Source organism: Myotis myotis, unplaced genomic scaffold (assembly GCF_014108235.1).
Source record: "Myotis myotis isolate mMyoMyo1 unplaced genomic scaffold, mMyoMyo1.p scaffold_m19_p_90, whole genome shotgun sequence".
NCBI lineage: Eukaryota > Metazoa > Chordata > Mammalia > Chiroptera > Vespertilionidae > Myotis > Myotis myotis.
This window is the reverse complement of record NW_023416402.1, coordinates 23,368-39,361: the sequence shown is the minus strand read 5'-3', so window position 1 is coordinate 39,361 and position 15,994 is coordinate 23,368. Positions and strand designations below refer to the sequence as shown.

The following is a 15,994-nucleotide window of genomic DNA, read 5'->3' as shown; positions in this document are numbered from 1 at the left end:
CCCCAACGGCACACCAAGGACTCCTAGGGGCCCTGAACACAATGTTCCAGTTCCTCAACAAGACCTTCCCAAACCTAACAGCAGACTGCTGGCTCTGCCTCAAACCTGAGCCGCCCTACTATGTTGGTTTCGGGTCAAATATCTCCACTGGGGGCTGTTGGGGTCCACCCCCAGCAGGTCCAGGGGTTCCCAAAGGTATGGACGGAGTCGGCGAAGAAGGAATGACACGGAGACAGCGTTCAGTTGATCAGCAGCCTAGCCAGGTCCTCTAACCAGGTTCTCTGGCCAGGTTAGGTCTTTTTCTTTTGTTTGTTTGTTTTTTAAGAAGCCAACTGGATTTTATTTGACCCGGAACACGATAGGACTGCAGGAATAGCAAACTGCAAAGACAAAGCGGAAAAGACCCAGTCCTATCTAACTTACAATGAAGTAACAGGAGGGTAAGTCATTAAACGAATAACAAAACAGTTGAGCTTGATGGAGAATATTCTTTTTCTATTGCCCGTACTTTTGGAAAACCCACTCGCTGCTGTCCAGCGGACACACGGGCCGTGTTTTGAGCCAGCGAGAGATGCAGTGCAAGTGAAAAGCATGATTACAGACTCCCCACGCAACGGTGCACTCTTCGGAAGTGGCAGAGGCCTGGTTCGCCTGACATTCTATGCAAAGATCCATAGTGTGGTTCCTGCAGATGGCACAGTTATCAACATCAAGGTCCCAGGTCCAGAGGGCTACTGCTTTCCAGTTTTTCACTTCAAAGCGCTTCTTGCCCTCACCGCTGTTGCCGCTGCTGTTGGTGCTGCTGGGGGTATCCGCGCCGCTGTTGCTGTCGCTGTTGGTGCCGCTGTTGGTGCTGCTGGGGGTATCCGCATCCTTCGCTGCCGCCATTTTGGAAACACTCGGTCTCAGGTCAGGTCTTGATTGTCTTGTTACATCTGTATTTATACCAGTTGGTTTTAATCCTATCCATTCTATTCCAAAGGTTAGGGCGTTTGTTAATCTAGTTCTGTTGAGTTTAACCCCTCTAGGTTAATCTCTACAAGGTAGTGACTGAAGGAGATTATTTTACCCATTAAAGGTTATGTCCTCCCAGCCTCGCTGCTTGCCTTCCCTGGGACGGCCCTGTGTCCGTGGGTCTCCAGGGATATAGGCTTTGGTGCTTTCCCTGGTGGGCAGACCCCTGGGGATGTGGGCCCAACAAGTCCCAAATTTATGTGGGCCAACAGTCTTAGTCCAAGTTCTTCATAAGTAGTACATGGTATTTCTGTAACACTAGCGGGTTTCACTGATTTATTCTCTTCCTTAGTCCTGTTAGTCCCTAACTTCATGGAAAAAATCCTCACCTGGGGAACAACCTTACTCAGGATAGGTGGTCTTGTTTAAAACACATAGTGCTAAGAGGGGGAGCAGCAAAGATATTAAGAACAGTATGTCATATACGCCAGGTCCCTTGAAACATATGCTGTGCAGATGTTTCTTCCCTGCAGCAACTGTGTCAAGCAGCAAGGATGGACCGGCTTCCGGCAAGGAAAGTTGGCTGCACTCGGTCAATGTGGCATGGACAGCTTCCCGGTTCCCTTCCCCTGAGGCGTCCCTGATGCCATTCATTCCTTGGCTGGCAGTCAACCTGACCAGCCCAGATCTGGGCAGGGGCGGGGGGGTTCCCTGGATGTGTCCTCTGGTGACACTCAAATGTTGCAGCACTTTCCGCCCGGGCATCGGAGGGTGCCTGCTCATTGAGTGCCACAGGCTGAGCCGTGGTGTCCCTGGGGCCCTGGCCAGGCGACCCGGGCCTCGCACACCTCCCGGAGGCCACAGCGGGCAGGGTCCTCCCGGCCCATCAGCAGAAGCTCTGCCTCGGTTGGTGGAGCTCAAACAGTGGCGGCACTTTGCTCTCAGAACAGAAAGTGCCCCCAGAGTTTGAGTCCCACAGGCCAAGGACTCTGGACGCCAGCGCTGACTGGACCGCCTGAGGGCCTGGCCCAGGATGACCCGCCAGGAATGCAAACACCACGTCCCCAGAGGTGGGAAGCAAGAGTCCAAAATGACATCAATAGAGTCGTGGGCACTGGATCTCCTCCACTGTCTGTGGATTTTAAGGTGATTTCCCCAAACCTGAGGCTTTCAAAACCTTAGGGGGTGACTACAGCTTTGGCTTGGTGGCCCAGGGTGTAGCCTCAGTGGGCCCATGTGGAGTCCATTTCACTTCCCCCTTCTTTTTCATTTCTACCCTCTTAAAAGGCACTGGAAAATGTCAGGGCTTCACAAATTCCTTGCATCCCAGCTCATTGGTTGTAGGGGGGACAAGGGTTCCCACTCCAAGGAGCCCATGGGCCGAGGCACCCACCCCACCCACAGGGGTGCTGGGTCCCAGGGCCCAGGCAGGAGGGCGGGCAGACACGTGGTGCCTGGGGCCGGTGCCCGAGGTCCATTAGGAAGGACACATGGGGTGAAACCAGTACCCGGGGACCAGGGGGTTGGATAAAGAGAGCCCAGTGGGTTTCCAAAGCCCTTCAGCCCCATGGGACGGAAGCCTTGAGAAAGGGAAGAAAAAGTGCTGCTGTGGCAGCCGATCCCGGATTCTCATCCTGGCTTTTTCTTCCTCTATTTCCACCTGAAGGCTGCCCGGGGCGGGAGGGAGGGGAAAGGTTGAGGATGTGGGGAAGTCCCGGCGATACTCACCGATCAGGAACAGATCAGGAGCGCGCAGTATGGCGGCTTCTCTTCTCAAGACTTAGAAGGTGTAGGATTGGCCCTTAAATAAGGTGACAAATCCAATCAACGCCCTCACCCAACTCCTGGGGCAAGACCACTCCCCTCCACCTCCCGTCCCCGCCCAGACCCTCCTTACCCCTGGGTTGGAGCTCCTCTTGATCAGATAAAGTCTCGCGGAATCTTTAATCTCTATCACTTAGAAAGTTTAACTCTTTTAAAGATTATAATGTTAAAAAGAAATCGGAAGTATCTAGAGGGGTCCCATCCGAAGAGACAGAAGGAGAGGGGTGGGTGGCAGAGGCTGGCAGGACAGGGACCGGGGAGTTTATGTTCCGTGGAGACAGAGTCTGGGTTTTGCAAGGCGAGAAGAATTCCCAAGCGTGAGGGCACCGCAGCGGGCAGACGCGTCACACCACCCAACAGGACCTTTTCCCAAGGTTCAGGTGGAAACTGTCACATCACGTGTATTTTGCTCCAATTAAAGAAGCATCTTGGAGGGTGCCTTGAGGGCAAACACAGCAGCCTCCTTCCCATAATGTTAACGTAAAAAACCCGTTGAAACCTGTGAAGAATTTCTGTGAGTTTATTTGAGCCAAACTGTCAACATATGCCGGGAAGCAGAACCTCAAGGACTTGAGATAATGCTCTGGAGAATGGCAGGCTACTGTTGTAATGTACCCCGCGAATCACAGAAGGACGCCTCAAGAAGTCGAATTAAAGAGTCACATTTATTGCAATCCGGGACTATGAGGGGGAATTCCCAAATCTCATAGCCCCAAGATGGTGGCAAAACCAGACTTATGTAGGCAAAGATCACAAAGGTATTGATTACATCCCAGGGTTTGGAATGTGGCACCTGGCTCGCCAAAAAGCAGATTACAGAAGCAGAATTAAGCATGTTCATTACAGTTTCGGGTCTCGGGGTCACTGAATTGACAGAAATACATTAGCTAGAGCCCTTGGGTAACCTGGGTTAAACTTAGGCATGTTATCTCAATTACAGTTTTGCGTCTCCGGATCACTGAGTTGATAGAAACACATTATCTAGAGCCCTCGGGTCTCCCGACCACTGAGTTGTCAGGACAATTTAGAGTAATTGTGCTGTCCTGGTCTCGGGACCACTGAGGCAGCTGGAACGCACCACCTGTGGCCACTAAAACAATTTAGGGTAACTGTGCTGTCCTGTTTCCAGGTACAGAAGAATGTGCTCTCTAAGACCAGTATGATAACAATCAATGGGATAGTCATTCAATCGATAAGGCGTTCAATCGAATGGGATGACTTATACAATTTAGGAAATCAAAGTAACCTGTCCATTGTTAAACAAAGCAAATAGGTACCCTACTTTAGTTACAACTGTATTTATGCATTGCAATCAAAGGCAAGGGATGCAGGTGGGTTACACGAGAGCCATTGGTGATAGACTAGAGCAGTGGTTCTCAACCTTGGCTGCACGTTAGAATCACCTGGGCATCTTTTTAAAATCCTGATTTCTGGGCCTCCTCCTCTGGAAATTCTGTGTCTTTGTGATGGGGTGGGGCCACAGCATTAGTAACAAACACACAGAATTTCTGGAGGATGAGGCCCAGAAATCAGGATTTTAAAAAGATGCCCAGGTGATTCTAACGTGCAGCCAAGGTTGAGAACCGCTGGACTAGAGAGGTGGGAGAAAGCAAAGGGGGGGGGGGACCCCCTGGGATCGGATAAAAAGTAAAATGATGGCCCTGACCAGTTTGGCTCAGTGGATGGAGCGTCGGCCTGCAGACTGAAAGGTCCCGGATTCGATTCCGGTCAAGGGCATGTACCTGGGTTGCGGGCACATCCTCAGTAGGGAGTGTGCAGGAGGCAGCTGATCAATGTTTCTCTCTCATCGATGTTTCTAACTCTCTATCCTTCTCCCTTCCTCTCTGTAAAAAAAAATCAATAAAATATATTTAAAAAAAAAAAGTAAAATGACGGACACTCACTTAGGTGGGTGCAGGAACAATTAACATGATCATGAAGGAATCCGTGGTCTCTGTCCTGGGACCCAGCACATTTGGTTGTGCCCCAAGGGGTCCAGAAAAGGGGAAGTTACAAGTCACCCAGACATTTCACAGGGATGTTATCAGAGATGCAAAAAGACAGACAGGCTCAGTGAAGGTAAAGGTTGACCTTGTCAGTGAAGATACTGGCCCAGGACGTAACTGCCCACCATCACTGCTTTTAGTTAAAGTTTAATTTCAGACCATCCTTTGTGGTGACTTTAGGTCTCCGAGTTTGCAAGACCGCCATGCAGGCCTCCCCTGGGCTTATCAGGGTAGCGTGTGGTCCACAATAGCATCGCAGTAGATTCCACCTCAACTGGCCTGCCTGCTCGCCTGCCCTGCCCAGCCAGGGGTTGGGGCGGGGGGGGGAGGGGGGGGGCGGGAAAGGGTGGGGGGACATTTAGGCTTTTCCAGTTCCGAGGTAGAGATTTTATCTTTATTGGCTCCAGCTCCGCGGCTTCCACTCAAACTCCCTGACCCATCAGGAGCAGGGTCTGCCCCAGCCGTCCGCCATCTGTCCATCCGGTAAGTCCGGGTACCTGACCCTCCTCAGTAGGAGACAGGTCGCGTGGGTTCGGACATCCTAGAGGCGTGGGGGACCCAAGCGGGCAGCTGTTTGCTCTGCCCGGCTCCATTTCCAGGCTGGAAAAGACCCATTTTCCAGATGAAAGCGGGAGCTGGGAGCCGTGTGAGTGAGAAAGTAGGGGTGGGTTGGAGGTCTGTCCACAGGCTCTGAGGCTGGTGTTTTTTTGGTTTTTAATTTAATTTTATTTTTTAAAAAAATATATTTTATTGATTTTTTACAGAGAGGAAGGGAGAGGGATAGAGAGTTAGAAACATTGATGAGAGAGAAACATCGATCAGCTGCCTCCTGCACGCTCCCCACTGGAGATATGCCTGCAACCCAGGCACATGCCCTTGACCGGAATCGAACCTGGGACCCTTCAGTCCGCAGGCCGACGCTCTCTCCACTGAGCCAAACCGGCCAGGGCAATAAAAATATTTTTTTAAAAAGAAAATGTGGTGTATTCATACAATAGAGTCTTTAAAATATTTTTTAAAATATTTTTTATTTATTTTACAGAGAGAATCTCTTCCTCCCCCCACTCCCCACCCCCATACATTTTTAATTGATTTCAGAGAGGAAGAGAGATGGAAACATCAATGATGAGAGAGAATCACTGATTGGCTGCCTCCTGCACATCCCACACGGGGGATGGAGCCCGCAGCCCAGGCACGTGCCCTTGTCTGGAATCGAACCTGGGACCCTTCAGTCCCCAAACTGATGCTTTAACCACTGGGCCACACCAGCCAGGGCTCTCCTTCCTTTTTAAGGCTGAGTAAGATTCCTCTGTTTGGCTGGACCTTGTCTTTCTCCCTCGATGGGCCTGGGGTGGCTCCCACTTTCTGACTTTTGTGAATAACGCTGCTGTAGACACGGGTGTCCAAGTGCCTCCTGGAGACCCTGCTCCCCATTCATTTGGGCCTACACCCAGGAGTGGAACTGCTGGGTGACATGATCCTACGACTTTTAAATGCGTGAACCCGTCTCATCGGAGACCCTGCAAGTGGGGGCTGTATAACACGGGACCTCGCTCTCTCCCTCTTATCAGGGATAACGAAATACCCCCCCGCTCCCCGTCCTTCTTAATTCTGCTGGCTGGACGATTGCCAGGAGAAAGTCAAGTTTTTTGTTGTTGTTTTTGTGTGTATTTTTTTAAAATATGTTTCCATTGATTTTTAGAAAGAGAGAGGAAGGGAGAGGGACAGAGAGATCGAAACATCGACCGGCTGCCTCCTGCACGCCGCCCACAGGGGATGGAGCCCGCATCCCAGGCCTGTGCCCTGTCCTGGAATCGAACCGTGACCTCCTGGTTCCTGGGCTGATGCTCAACCACTGAGCCACACGGGCCGGGTGAGAAAACCGAGTTTTTATACTTGTTTTGTGCCCGGGGGGGATTCACATAAGCCTGAAGATTCCCAAAACAGGAAGGCCATACACCTTTCCGGACCAAGGAGGGGGAGGCAGGGGCCTGGGACTTCAAAGGGCTGTGAGGCCGGTTACAGGGGATGAAGAGCTAACCTTTGTCAACCCTTTGCTGGGCCACCTTAGAACAAAGAGACCAAGAGGACTTTGAGCAAAGGTTCCTGCCTGTCACACAGGAGTTTATACTAAACTACCCTTATCTATGGGGACATCTCCCTCTGGGAGGAGCAGGTCCTCTATCTTACACGCTTTCAGGCAGTAAGTGGGAAAGGGCAAAGGTTATCCCCCAGCCTCTGGGCCTTACATACTCTGCATACCGCCCTGACCCGTGTGCCCAGTGGTTTGAGCGTCGGCCCACCTACCGAAGGGTCGCGGGTTCGATTCCCAGTCAAGGGCCCTACCCCCCCCCCCCCCCCCCCCCCCCCCCGTCCTGGTAGGGGTGTGTGTAGGGGGCAACCAATCGAAGTGTCTCTCTCACCTAGATGTTTTTCTCTCCTCTGTCTCTCTCCCCCTCCCTCCCTCTCTGAAAACACAATGGAGAAAATATCCTGGGGTGAGGACTAACCTTCGAAAAAAAGAGAAAATTCGGCAAATCACCGGACATGGCTGGGGGTGACTCATTCTGAACCACCACACACTCTCAACTTTCCAGTGCACACATGGCCGGAGGCAGGCCCTTGGCCAGGTCCAACCGGAAGGAGAAGGGGAGGTTCAAGTCTCTGACCCATGTTCCTTCACACATCAAAAGCTTTGCACAGCCGAAGCCGGTTTGGCTCAGTGGATGGAGCGCCGGCCTGCGGACTGAAGGGTCCCGGGTTCGATTCTGGTCAAGGGCACATGCCCGGGTTGCGGGCTGGATCCACAGTAGGGGGGGCGTGTGGGAGGCAGCCAGCCGGTCCATGATTCTCATCATTGATGTTTCTCTCTCTGTCCCTCTCCCTTCCTCTCTGAAATCAATACAAATATTTAAAAATAATAATAATAAATGTCTGACCAGAGAGAGCAGGCGAATTTTCAAGCTGATAATTCTCTATGGGCCCGAAGGATGTTCTAAACGTCCAAATGGCTCTTGGCAGGGAAAAGGCCTCCTCCGCACCCCCCCCCATTTAAGACGTGATGGAAACAAGAACACTTGGCCCCAATCCTATGAGGTCAGAGGGTCCCCAGGCCTGTTCTCTCATTGGCCTCACCCTCTCGTCTTGCAGGAAATGTCTGAGTTAAAGGATTGTGGGGGACGGGGACTTGCTCTTTCTTTTTTTTAAAATAGGTGCATTTACACATTCCAACACTAGAAAAGCAAAAGAGAGAGAGGTCAGAGAGCGGAGAGAGAAGACACATAGAAAGACAGAGACAGAGAGGTGAGAGAAGAAACAGAGAGAGACATAGAGGAGAGAGAGAGAGAGAGAGAGAGAGAGAGAGAGAGAGAGAGAGAGAGAGAGAAACATCAATGGGGATCAAACCCGCAACCTGGATGTGTGCCCTGACAGAAAATCGAGCCTTCTGGGTGCGTACAGGACGACATTCCAACCAACTGAGCCACACCGGCCAGGCGGGATTTTCCCTCTTTTTAAGGCTGGGCAGTACTCTGTTGTATGAAAGCTCTGGCCGGTTCGCTCAGCTGGTTAGAGCATTCTCCCAATGTGCCCAGGTTGAGGGTTTGATCCCCGGTCAGGGTGCTGTGGACAGAAGGGGCCACATGCTACCCTGACAAGCTCAGGGGAGGCCTGCATGGCGGTCTCAGAGACCTAAAGTCACCACAAAGGATGGTCTGAAATTAAACTTTAACTAAAAGCAGTGATGCTGGGTAGTCACTTCCTAGGCCGGTATTTTCACTGACCAGGTCAACCTTTGCCTTCACTGAGCCTGTCTGTCTTTTTGCATCTCTGATAACATCCCTGTGAAATGTCTGGGTAGCTTGTAACTTCCCCTTTTCTGGAGCCCCTGGGGTACAACCTAATGTGCTGGGCGCCAGGGCAGAGACCACAGATTCCTTCATGATCATGTTAATTGTTCCTGCACCCACCTAAGTGTGTGTCCATCATTTTACTTTTTATCCAATCCCAGGGGTTTCCCTGCTTTGCTTTCTCCCGCCTTTCTAGTCTGTCACCAATGGGTTTCATGTAACCCACTTACATCCCTTTCCTTTGATTGCAAATGTATAAATACAGACGTAACCTGCCAATCTCCGGAGCACTATCTCAATTTGTTGAGGTTCTGCCTCCTGGCATATGTCGATAGTTTGGCTTAAATAAACTCACAGAAGTTCTTTACAGGTTTCAATGGTTTTTTTTTATGTTAACAGTACATACAAGAAGCAACCAATGAATTCATCAATAAGTGGAACAGCAGTCAATGTTTCTCTCCATTCCTCTCTCTCTCTCTAAAATAAATTTTTTTTTTAAATATATTTTATTGATTTTTTTACAGAGAGGAAGGGAGAGAGATAGAGAGTTAGAAACATCGATGAGAGAGAAACATCGATCAGCTGCCTCCTGCACATCTCCTACTGGGGATATGCCCGCAACCCAGGTACATGCCCTTGACCGGAATCGAACCTGGGACCTTTCAGTCCGCAGGCCGACGCTCTATCCACTGAGCCAAACCGGTTTCGGCTCTAAAATAAATTTTTAAAAAATATTTTAAATACTCTATTGTGTAAATATACCACATTTTCTTTTTTTTTTAAAAAAAAATATATATATGGCCCTGGCCGCTTTGGCTCAGTGGATAGAGTGTCGGCCTGTGAACTGAAGGGTCCCGGGTTCGATTCCAGTCAAGGGCTTTAAAACAAACATATATATATGTATTTTTAAATATATTTTTATTGATTTCAGAAAGGAAGGGAGAGGGAGATTGAGAATCATCGATCGGCTGCCTCCTGCACGTCCCACATTGAGGATGAGCCCGCAACCCGGGCATGTGCCCGAGACCGGAATCGAACCCGGGACCCTTCAGTCCACAGGCCAACGCTCTGTCCACGGAGCCAAACTGGCTAGGGCAATAAAAAAATTTTTTTTAAAAAAAGAATAAAGCAGAGTTGAATGCAAGAGACACTTCTAAGCATTTCAGAAATTGTGGTCCATTGCGCAAAAGAACAGGAGCCTTCAGTGTTGTCAGGAACGATTTTTTTTCCGAGGAAAACACATCTGAGTTCCAAAGGCTGCTCAGCGGTTGGCCTTGTGGTTAGCAGCAAAAAGCCTTCCAGGCAGAGAAAATCACAGGTTGAGGGCCCTGGGTCAGAAAAGAAACAAAGAGCCTGCGGGGCTGAAATCGAGGGGGGAGGGAGGGAGCGAGCGAGCGAGAGAGAAATTACCAAATGGAAGCCCGAACGGGGACACGGTTATGTAGGTCCCTGCCCCCCGCCCCGGTAAGAATTCACGTGTGTTCCCAGGGACACGGACCAGTTGCCACAGCACGGAGGGACCTGGAGAGCATTCTGCTGAGGGAAATCAGCCGGTCAGAGAGAGAGAAGTCTCACACCATCTCACTCAGAGGTGGAATCTAATGAACCAGATATACTGAAGGTTAACAATAGGCCCAGAGTCATAGAAGCGTGAACAGACTACTGAACCTCAAAGGGAAAGCAGGGGAGGGTGGGTGGGAAGAGATCAACCAAAGAACTTGTATGCACATGTGCATAACCCGTGGGCACAGACAACGGGGTGGTGAGTGTGGGGAGCCTCGGACTGACCTGCTGGCAAAGTCACAAACAAGTCCCAGCTTAGGGGGCTCAGTCCTCTTAGCATACTGAGGCTGGACCTTATAACACTCCCCAGGTCTTACCTGGGAAGCTAATGGGCTGAGGGAAGTGCAGGGAGTGTAAACATGATCAAAACAGGTGAAACTCACAAGAACTGTATAACTATGGTAACCTCTGCCTTGTTTACCTCTGACTATAAAAGGGCGGTGCGGCCTGAGCAGGGGTGGAAGTCCTTCCTCTTGAGTTGGACTTACCCGCCTGGCCCCCCAATATTTCCAAATGATCTCTTGTCTTTTCTCTTTCATTTGTGTGCGGCTCCTCTTCCAGATCCTGAACCCTGAACCACGCGGGACCTGGAAGGAAACATTTACGACATCTGGCGCCCGAGGGGGACTCTGGAAGTGAAGGTTTCGCTAGAGCGGAAAAACAACGAAGTTTCACTGGCAAAGTGAGGAACGAAGAAATCACCGTAAAGGTAGGAAAATTCACCGTAAAGGTGAGGGGTTATTTCACCGCACACAAACGGCCACAATCAGCTACAGTAGTCCGGAGCTGTAGGCGGTGTGGGAACATTTTCTCAACCAGGCTAACGGGGCAGGATTCAGCTTTACAAAAAAAAAAAAAAAAATAGATTCAGCTTTAAAAAGTAAGAAGAAGGCACATTAGATCTTGAAAGTTTGCCAAAAAAGTAAGTCAGAACTTGAAAAAAGTTCAGCAATTTCAGAAAATAACTTCAAGACCATGTGGGTTCCTGCAACAGAGAGGAATTCTCAGGAATGCTCCAGCCATGAGGACAAGAGGAAAAACACTCCAGGGATGAAAGACGCTGATGACGCTTTGCCATGCTAGCAGTCAGCAGCTGTGCGTCACTGCAGCTTGCCCAGGATCAAACCAGAGAAGTTCGGACCTGCACTGTCAACATTTGTCCACCATCCAGAACTGAAATACCATTGCTGACATGTACACATAAGGAACTGTCGGACATTGAAACTTGGGCTCAGAACTGTTGGACATTGAAATTGGGACTTAAAACATTTTTTGTTCTTGAAGTGTTATGCCTAAGTTTTAAAATGCTTTGGGTTACGGATTAGCATTGTTTTGTTATTGTTTTAATAGCCAGAGTTTTGTTCTTGATGTTTAAGTTTTATTTTCATTATAGTAGATAATAATAATAATTAAAAAAAAAAAGGGTGAGATGTGGGAAGCTGATATAGGGTTGAGCCTCAGACTGACCTGCTGGCAAAGTCACAAACAAGTTCCAGTTTAGAGAGCTCAGTCCTCTTAGCATACTGAGGCTGGACCTTATAACACTCCCCAGATCTTACCTGGGAAGCTAATGGGCTGAGGGAAATGCAGGGAGTGTAAACATGATCAAAACAGGTGAAACTCACAAGAACTGTAACTATGGTAACCACTGCATTGTTTACCTCAGACTATAAAAGGTTGGTGCGGCCTGAGCACGGGTGGAAGTCCTTCCTCTTGAGTTGGACTTACCGCCTGGTCCCCCAATATTCCCAAATTATCTCTTGTCTTTTCTATTTCATTTATTTGTGTGCGGCTCCTCTTCCAGATCCTGAACCCTGGGCCACGCGGGACGTGGAAGGAACCATTTACGACAGGTGAGGGCCTGGGGGTTGGGGGTGGGGAGGGAGGACAGGAACGGGCTGGAAGAGGTGAATGGGGGGTGGGGGAGGACCTGTGTAATATTTTCAACAATAAAATTTAAAATAGCCTGACTGGTTTGGCTCAGTGGATAGAGCAGGGGTGGGCAAACTTTTTGACTCGAGGGCCACAATGGGTTCTTAAACTGGACCGGAGGGCCGGAACAAAAGCTTGGATGGAGTGTTTGTGTGAACTAATATAAATTCAAAGTAAACATCATTACATAAAAGGGTACGGTCTTTTTTTTTTTTTTTTTTTTTTTTTTTTAGTTTTATTCATTTCAAACGGGCCAGATCCGGCCTGCGGGCCGTAGTTTGCCCACGGCTGGGATAGAGTGTCGGCCTGCAGACTGAAAGGTCCCAGGTTCGATTCCAGACAAGGGCATGTACCTTGGTTGCAGGCACATCCCCAGTGGGGGATGTGCAGGAGGCAGCTGATGGATGTTTCTTTCTCATCGCTGTTTCTAACTCTCTATCCCTCTCCCTTCCTCTCTGTAAAAAATCAATAAAATATTTAAAAAATTTTTTTAAATAAAAATAAAGCCCTAACCGGTTTGGCTCAGTGGATAGAGCATCAGCCTGCGGACTGAAGGGTCCCGGGTTCGATTCCAGTCAAGGGCATGTACCTTGGTTGCAGGCACATCCCCAGTAGGGGGCGTGCAGGAGGCAGCTGATGGATGTTTCTTTCTCATCGATGTTTCTAACTCTCTATCCCTCTCCCTTCCTCTCTGTAAAAAAATCAATAAGATATATATTTTTTAAATAAAAATAAAATAAATAGAAAGATCTTACGGATGCAGATCAGCAAACCAAATTTGACCTCCATCCACATGGACTTCACAAACACGAAAATGACATTAGCCAGAGGTGCGCTTTGCCATGCCGGCCACGAGGGGGCGCTCCGAGCAAGGCCATCTCAGGCAAAGCTGACACGCAGTCTGCAAACATTCCCTTTTCCGGAGAAAGATGAGCCAGACCTGAACCGGGAAGGCTGGACCCGATGGTAGAGAATGCTTTCAGAGCCAGGGTCCCGGGGTTCAAGACCCGACGCCGCCACTTAGCCATTCCTTCTCTCTCTTTTTTTTTTTTAGCCATTTCTTTAGTATCTTCCAAGATTCGTTTTCTCCTTTTATAAAAGGGGCCAATCAAACTCTGGTAAGTTTTGGGTAAATATGAGCTTTTTTGTCGTTAAAACGCCAATGTCCTTAAAACGGCGCTGGCGTGTCCTGGCCCCCATGTGATCAAAGGGCAGGTGCTGACTGCTTTCCTGGAAACTTCCCGCCCCAGGCTGGTGTCTGTAAGATGCGGGATGGCGTAGTAGCCGAGAGGAAGAAAAAGGACAGAGTATTTCTAAAAAGAATGTGAAAAATGAAGTCACACAGGTTTGACTTTTTCCTCCTCCTCAGACCCTGCGCTGGAAATTTCCAAGAGGGAGAACGTAGGCTCCATCATTTCCCCCCGATTTCTTTTATTCTACGCTTTGATTTAAAAATTTGATTAAGTGTACCCGGTTCCAAATTTTAAAAAATAACCTACAAGAGCGTGAACACACAGCCGTCCACTCATGAACGACGCAAAGGCCTCCAGGTATGTCCTCTGAGGTGCACAGGGACGATGGACCGGCTCAGTTAGGTCAGAATTGACCTTTGTCAAGGAAGCCGCAGGCTATGCTGTGACTATTGTAGTTGGGAATTTTTATGGTTACTTTGGCGTCTGAATTTGTAGGACCTGCCATGCCGGCCTCCCCTGAGCTTGTCAGGTTTAGTATTTGGCCCCTTTTTCATCCACAATAACTATAAGAATTATTATCGTTCTGGCCCGTGTAGCGCAGTTGGTTGGAGCATCATCCTGATACACCAAGGTTGTAGTAGGTTTGATCCCTGGTCAGGGGACATACAAGAATCAACCAATGAATGCATAGATAAGTGGAACAACAAATCAATGTCTGTCTCTCTCTCTCTCTCTCTCTCTCTCTCTCTCTCTCTCTCTCTCCTTTCTTCTCTCTCTAAAAATCAATAAAAATTAAATAAGTATTTCTATTTTTCTAATAGTAAGTAATACTATCATCACTATTGCTTTTGTTCATTTTTAGAATGATAAATCTTACTGTTTTTTTCCAAACATTTTATTGATTGATGAGAGAGAAACATTGCTTTGTTGTTTCATTTATTTATGCATTCATTGGTTGATTATTTTTTTTTAATATATTTTTTTTATTGATTTCAGAGAGGAAGGGAGAGGGCGAGAGAGGGAGAGAGAGCGAAACATCAATGATGAAGTGCCTACAACTCTTTTTGAATTTGTCCAGCAGGTCTTCTGGCTTGTAACAAAAGGCTCTCCCCAAAACAAACAAAAAAAGAAAAAGAAACATCAATGATGAAAGAAAATCATTGATTGGCTGCCTGCTGCATACCCCCTCCTACTGGGGACTGAGCCTGCAACCCAGGCATATGCCCTTGAGTGGAATCGAACCTGGGACCCTTCAGTCCGCAGGCCAACATTCTATCCACTGAGCCAAACGAGCTAGGGAAATTGGTTGATTCTTGTATGTGTCCTGACTGGGGATCGAACCTACAGCGTTGGTGTATTGGGACGATGCTCTAACCAACTGAGCTACATGGGCAGGGTTACTATTATTTTTGAGTGACAGGCTTACAGGCCTTCCAGGACTCTACCCTAACCACTCTCCTGCCCGTCCTGCCTTCTCCCACTGGAGGAGACACCCAGCAAGGGCTCAGTAGCCTTGGTTAAATACCCGACTCAGACTGCCCAAGGAGGAATCCTGATTGGTACCAGCTCTGTGGCCTTGAGCCAATGGCTTGAGGTCTCTGGGTTCTCAAACACAGAAATAGCCTTTGCAGAAAATCAATGAAAGATTACAGTTAGGCACTAGGGGTGCTGCTTAGCAGTAAGGGAGCAATACCTGGAACAAGGATTAATTGAGATATGTGGTAGTGCTCTCCCTTGGGCTCAAGGTTCTTCCCCCAGAACTGTCCTAAGGGGCTTGCTGACTCATCCAGGCAGACAGCCAACCAGCCAGCCATCTAGCCATCCATCCATCCATCAATCCATCCATCCATCAATCCATCCATCCATCCATCCACACATCCATCCACCCACCCACACATCCATCCATCCATCCATCCATCCATCCATCCATCCATCCATCCATCCATCTATCCATCCATCCACACATCCACCCACCCACCCACACATCCATCCACCCACCCACACATCCATCCATCCATCCATCCATCCATCCATCCATCCATCCATCCATCCATCCACCCATCCACCCACCCACACATCCATCCATCCATCCATCCATCCATCATCCATCCATCCATTTGGGATCCATCCATCCATCCATCCATCCATCCATCCATCCATCCACACATCCATCCATCCACACATCCATTCATCCATCCATCCACCCACCCACACATCTATCCACCCACCCACACATCCGTCCATACATCTATCCACCCATGCACCCACCCACACATCCATCCATCCATCCAACCATCCATCCATCCATTTGGGATCCATCCATCCATCCATTTGGGATCCAGCCAGCCACCCAGCCAGCCATCTATCTATCCATCCATCCATCCATCCATCCATCCATCCACCCACCCATCCATCCATCCATCCATCCATCCATCCATCCATCCATCCATCCATCTCCTCCAGCCAGCCATCCATCCAGACAGCTTTCTGAAGGCCACCACGTAAGCTAGCAGACACCAGAGATGTGTCTGACTCACGCTTTGCCCCAGAGATGCTCCCAGCGTGACGGGAAGGTCGCCACTGCCCAGGGTCGCCCACGTGCTAGAACTTACGTGCTGAGTCACAGGTCTCACCACTAACTAGAAGCCCTCGGTCTACACCTGTGAGTGTGATT

At 49.1% G+C, this 15,994-nt stretch overlaps 1 protein-coding gene and 1 non-coding gene across 2 annotated transcripts; one reads left to right on the top strand and one right to left on the bottom strand.

Moving 5' to 3' along the window:
* Positions 1–297: 297 nt before the first annotated feature.
* Positions 298–2,523, bottom strand: LOC118663966 (E3 ubiquitin-protein ligase RBX1-like). Its single transcript, XM_036323875.1, has 2 exons — positions 2,463–2,523; positions 298–935 (listed from the first exon to the last, which is right to left on the bottom strand). The coding sequence occupies exons 1-2, from the start codon at positions 2,521–2,523 to the stop codon at positions 496–498; spliced, it is 501 nt and encodes a 166-aa protein (XP_036179768.1). The 3' UTR covers positions 298–495.
* Positions 2,524–14,366: 11,843 nt separating this feature from the next.
* On the top strand, positions 14,367–14,429 carry LOC118663968. Its single transcript, XR_004970246.1, has one exon. It is a non-coding gene; the product is annotated as a U7 small nuclear RNA (small nuclear RNA).
* The last annotated feature ends 1,565 nt before the right edge of the window (positions 14,430–15,994 follow it).